The sequence below is a fragment of the Hippocampus zosterae genome, chromosome 9 (genome assembly GCF_025434085.1).
Source record: "Hippocampus zosterae strain Florida chromosome 9, ASM2543408v3, whole genome shotgun sequence".
NCBI lineage: Eukaryota > Metazoa > Chordata > Actinopteri > Syngnathiformes > Syngnathidae > Hippocampus > Hippocampus zosterae.
Window position 1 is genome coordinate 23,214,871 of NC_067459.1, and position 6,000 is coordinate 23,220,870.

Here is a 6,000-nt window from a genome sequence, read left to right on the forward strand (position 1 = left end):
GTGAAGCATATAAGATAAGATAAGATATCCTTTGTTTTGATGAATGACGTCCAACATTCCTGGTGAAGTGACGGCGTGAAGTGACGGCGTGAAGTGACGGCGTGAAAGGGGCTCTCTGATGCGCTGCATAATGGCACACGCTGGCATTGTTGCTGGTGTGGGAAAGCGCAGCGGAGTCTCTCTCAGAGCCCATGCGGGACAATTGAAGCTGACCTTTGACCTGCCGCGATGTGATTGCGCCATCGTGAGCAACAACAATATGACAATATTGGTAAAAAAATCAAATAAATTAACGAACTAAAACAAAAATCAATACAGAGGAAATTACTCAATGATGAGACCAGTTGCTTTCAGTTGTCATGTACCTCTCGTCAAGCTTCATGCTATGGGGAGGTTTGGTGTCTTACTTTGAGTTTTACTCACGCTGAACCTTTGTTTGCCTTATTATAATTATTTTTGTGTGTCCACAATCACGTATAGTACAAAATACATTCATAATGAAGACTTTTTTTTTCTTTTAGACTATGATTAAATTGCTCTTAAATTTGACATTGTCGGTTATCAGCCTCTGACGTGTGACACTTTAAGGGATGACGTGTGAGTTTGTGTAAGTGCTGCGCGACAGCGCCACCCGCAGGCCGCTACTTCCAAATTCCAGAGGGATTTGGCACACTTCAGCAAACAGCTGTGACCGGCGGCCACTGCCCTTTCTCTCCAGATGGTGTCTTGCGTGTGTGCGTGTGTGTGCGTGTGTGTGTGCGTGTGTGTGTGTGTGTGTGTGTGTGTGTGTGTGTGTGTGCACGTGTGTGTGGGAAAGTGGTGACCCCAACAATGACTTTGACCCGGCACACGCCATGATGATGTTAAGGGGGATGGCATGCAAACAGTGGACAGCACCACTCATGACAAGAAACACTGAAAAAAAATCAATGTAGTTGTGTTGCATTTGTCCTATTTACTCTTTTCAAAATTTCTTTTATTTTGAAACAGGAAGTAAAATGCCACCACTTTGCGACTGATTCCTCTGAACACAATACCGAGATGCTAATCAGTGCCCGTGTCACACAAATGGACTTCAGCGTGTGTGTTAAGCCGCGTCTCCGGGGTTGCACAGAAAAGAAACGTTTGTCCCAGGGGGGGCTTCCTCAGGGACGAGCACCCACCACACCTCCTCCGGTTCCCACACTTAAAAACAATGCAAGTGTGCCTCATTAGATATGCACCACAAAACACGCGAGCCAGGATGCCTCGACGGACAAACGTGTGTTTATGAGGGCAACTTGTTGGCATATGATGGTGACTGCTGTGAGGAGACGCCCCCCCCCCCCCCCACACACACACACACGTGTACAGAAGGTGACATCTGGAGGGAAAGGGCGCCATTGGCCAACGGTGGCAGCCGATTTATGAAGTGTGCCAAATCCCTTTGGAGTTTGGAGTATAACGGCCCGCGGGTGGCGCCCTCCTTGCCCTCGCGCTGCACTTTCACACACTCGTCACGTCATATCTGAAGACAAAATAAAACATTTGAAAAAATCTGCTTTTAACTTGGAAGGCAGCGATCAACACCGTTGCCTGTTTTCCAAACGTGTTCCGGAGCAAACCGGGCGCTGAATGAAAATCTGCACCGTCAATTTAAAATACTGTAATGAGTTAGAATAAAGGGATGGAAAATCAAAAATGAAAAAAAAAGAATCATACGATTGTATGAATATGAAAATAATAACGAGTTGCAGCCTTTGTGATCCAGTTGGATCCTGATTGTGTGATCACATAGCCACGGGTCAAAGGTCAGCTTCAATTGTCCCTCAGTCGCTCGGTGAGAAGCTCTGCTGCGCTTTCCCACACCGGAACAATACAAGTGTGTGGAGTGAACTTTGACCTCCGGGCACACGAGCTCTTCCCGCCGACGCGCTTCGCCGGCAATATGTGAGGAGGAGTTTGCAACTTTGATTCGACACATGATGCCGGAATGTTGGACATCATCATCAACACCAACGAAAGCTCATATGGTAAAATGTGTAATTCTGTTAAAGTATTAAAAAAAAACAATGAATATAAAATAGAATTATAATTTCCAATACTACAGCTTTCAAAAGATCCATTGATTAATTTTCCCCCCCCCCCAATAACAACACTGTGTCACATTAAATACGAACAATGCTCAACATTGAAGTTTATGCATCACAAAGTGGTAACTTATGCTCATAATTGCGCGATCACATCGCGACAGGTCAAAGGTCAGCTTCAATTGTCCCGCATGGGCTCTGAGAGAGACTCCGCTGCGCTTTCCCACACCAGCAACAATGCGAGCGTGTGCCATTATGCAGCGCATCAAGAGAGCCCCTTTCACGCCCGCCGTCACTTCACCGGGAGCGTTTGGCGCGTGGAGTCAACTTTGACCTTTGGCCTTTGCAAGCGGTTCCCACCGCCGTGTTTCATGGCCAACAAGTGAAGGAGACGCTGGAATGTTGGACGTCATTCATCAAAACGCCTCAACAGTCGTGATATGCTTCACATTGAAGCATACGATATTTTCCCATACTTTAGTTTTCCTAAAAACTCTTTTGTGTCCTTTTTGAAAACCAAATTGGAGGTGATCTTCTCACCTTGCTGTTAGATGACATTTGAATGCAACGCTGACTCGCAATAGACACGTGAACACATCACGTTGACCACGGAGGCCAAAATGACATTTGAATGCAGCGCTTCGATGATCCGATTAGCTCATAGCCCCCCCCCCCCCCTAAAAGAATGCTAATGACGTGTGCCTGCACGAAGCAGATGTGCTCCTTCCAGGGTCAGCACTTTCCCACCAGACCCCTCGAAGACCCTCATAAAGCCTTCTTTGCGTTGCGCAGTTGTCCAGCTGCTCCCCTGAGATGTAACTATTGCCCCCACACCCCCTCCACTCCCACCCACGCCACTCTCTGATTGGCCCCCTCCCAGTGTGGGAAAGCGCGGAGGCCGGCATTGATATGGAGATGTGGCACTACAAGTAGGAGGCACGAAGCCAGCAGAGAGCAACTTGAGCGCGGCCAGCACGCACATCCAGCCATGGCACCTGCGATCTCCCTGCAAGACGCTCACCTGACTCTCACACACAAGGTACGTTCATCTTCATCGTCCCATCATGGTCACGGTCGTCGTCTTCGACAAGCGTCCTCATCCCACGTTTGTTCCCCGGCGCAGGTCCGAAAGCCTCTGGTGGAGAAGTTCCGGCGAGAGCGAATCAACAGCAGCATCGAGCAGCTCAAGTCTCTCCTGGCTGCCGAGTTCCTCCGGCAGCACAACGACGCCAAGATGGACAAGGCGGACATTCTGGAGATGACCGTTTGCGTCCTCGGGAGACTCCGGTCCGTCCCCACAGTCGGGACGCGCTTCAGGCAGCTCGGATCTTCCTGCGAGGAGAAGAGCAGAGAAGAGGACTTGTCTCCTCTCAGCTCTCCGGGTCGCAGCACCGTCAGCGAGGAGGAGCGCTCGACCCACAGCGCCCTCTGGAGGCCATGGTAGACACAGACCGACTGACGTCAGCTGCTCTGACGTCACGACCTCAACTTGTTTTATTTCCTATGGGAAATATCGGCGGAATAACTTTTGTCATGCACGATGCATGAATCACATCTGGTTGTATTTGCAATTGGCTCCTTTTCATTTATGGAAATAGTGACAGATTATGTTAATTTGTGATATTATTGAGCAGTCCGTTTCGCTGATTGGCACTGATCATTTTTCTTTCTGAGTGATATCTTTTGGGATAATTTCATCTTGTCATGTATGTTGCATGAAGGGTCTGATTGCTTTTGCAATCATCTTTATTCATTTCTAAAACAGAAATATTTTTAGATGATGCTGATGTTATTTCTGATCATTTTGATCTTAAGATTTTGCTGGAGGACTTTTCCTACAGAGGAAAAAAAAAAAGCAAAACATTCAGTGTCAATGTTTTGTCATGCATGTTGCATGAATACTATTGTATTTTTGTGGGGGAGGGGGGGGTTCTTCTTTTGTCATGGAAATTTGTCTCTGATTCAAGAAGTTATTGATCATAATGATTACCCCACTGTTGATTAACGTCCTATGGGAACAATGGCAATAATGCTGTTGTCACGCATGTTGTATGAACTGTATGATTTTCATGTATTTATTTTTTTATGGAAAGTGAGAATAACGCATGCTACTTTCTGATGACGCTCTCACTGTTGTTTAGAGGTGACATACTTATCATTTGTCATGCTCTGTTGATTGTATCCTTTGTGTGGACATGAAGTTCTGATCTGTTTTAAGGTCAATAAGTCACCTGCCATTTTCACGATCAAAGCTTAGAGTTGAAAAATCTGTTGCAATGTCTTAGTTGCATTGGAACAAATTTGAGTTTGGGGGTCTTTTTCTTTTCTTTTTTTTTGAAGACTCCTTTTCTTGTATTTGCCGTGCGTGCAATGTGACTTGTTATTGTCGTTGTGATGCATCATCACTTGTTGCCAAAATCAATATGGCTTATTCAGCAATGATAAAATTTTAAAAAGCATTCGAATATGAAAACATTGTGGTCATTAATGTCATTTTTCATACAAGTAATATCTAAACAGATGAAAATCTAAATTGATGGTTTCAGCAAAGCAGAAGTCTCATATAATATACATTCATTCATTCATCTTCCGAGCCGCTTGATCCTCACTAGGGTCGTGGGGGGTGCTGGAGCCTATCCCAGCCGTCTTCGGGCAGTAGGCGGGGGACACCCTGAATCGGTTGCCAGCCAATCGCAGGGCACACAGAAACGAACAACCATGCGCACTCACACTCACACCTAGGGACAATTTAGAGTGTTCAATCAGCCTGCCACGCATGTTTTTGGAATGTGGGAGGAAACCGGAGCACCCGGAGAAAACCCACGCAGGCCCGGGGAGAACATGCAAACTCCACACAGGGAGGCCGGAGCTGGAATCGAACCTGGTACCTCTGCACTGTGAAGCCCACGTGCTAACCACTGGACTACCGGGACGCCTATTATATAATATAATACATATATACTGTATATAGTTAGTTTTTGTTTTCATTGTCGGGTAAATGAAAAAATCAAACAGAATGTCCGCTCTATACGGTACATTTTTGTTCTGCAAGGCACACCGATAACCGTATAGATGCTGAAATGTGTGGACGTTTTTCATCATCTTTTCAATTCTATCAAATAAATAAGTATATATTACTAAAAAGGTAAACAGCTAAATTACTGGAAAAAAAGTATCAACATGACTCTTATAATGTACATATTTGGTGATCCTATGCTAATATAATAAGAAAAAAGAATAATGAGTGTTTGACATTTCCTCCTACAAAAGTCATCTGGAGTCACTGGTCTGACTAATTCTGGCAAGAGCCTCTTTCTGAATCTGCCTTGAGGTCCGAGTGACTCCAGCCATGTGGGTTTGTTGCCGCATGAGTGAACACAGAACAGAACCAAAGGCTAACAGCTGATTAAAATCTGTCTCTTTTTTTTTTTTTTTTTTTTAATTCTTAGTAAGGCGGCCCGGTAGTCCAGTGGTTAGCACGTCGGCTTCACAGTGCAGAGGTACCGGGTTCGATTCCAGCTCCGGCCTCCCTGTGTGGAGTTTGCATGTTCTCCCCGGGCCTGCGTGGGTTTTCTCCGGGTGCTCCGGTTTCCTCCCACATTCCAAAAACATGCGTGGCAGGCTGATTGAACACTCTAAATTGTCCCTAGGTGTGAGTGTGAGCGTGGATGGTTGTTCGTCTCTGTGTGCCCTGTGATTGGCTGGCAACCGATTCAGGGTGTCCCCCGCCTACTGCCCGAAGACAGCTGGGATAGGCTCCAGCACCCCCCGCGACCCTAGTGAGGATCAAGCGGTTAGGAAGATGAATGAATGAATGAATGAATAATTCTTAGTACGGCACACTTGTACATCTCATCTCATCTCATCTTCCGTACCGCTTGATCCTCACTAGGGTCGCGGGGGGGTGCTGGAGCCTATCCCAGCTGTCTCC

The 6,000-nt window shown here is 46.3% G+C and overlaps 1 protein-coding gene and 1 long non-coding RNA gene across 2 annotated transcripts in view; both read left to right on the forward strand.

Moving 5' to 3' along the window:
- The window catches only part of LOC127608115 (uncharacterized), a 41,038-nt gene extending 35,888 nt beyond the window's left edge, over positions 1 to 5,150 (forward strand). The window contains exon 2 of the long non-coding RNA XR_007964182.1: positions 4,729 to 5,150. This is a non-coding gene — a long non-coding RNA (uncharacterized LOC127608115). The remainder of the gene's footprint in view (positions 1 to 4,728) is intronic.
- Positions 2,942 to 3,898, forward strand: LOC127608111 (transcription factor HES-2-like). Its single transcript, XM_052077026.1, has 2 exons — positions 2,942 to 3,108; positions 3,193 to 3,898. Exons 1-2 carry the CDS (start codon positions 3,058 to 3,060, stop codon positions 3,511 to 3,513), a joined length of 372 nt encoding a protein of 123 aa, XP_051932986.1. The 5' UTR covers positions 2,942 to 3,057; the 3' UTR covers positions 3,514 to 3,898.
- Positions 5,151 to 6,000: the final 850 nt, after the last annotated feature.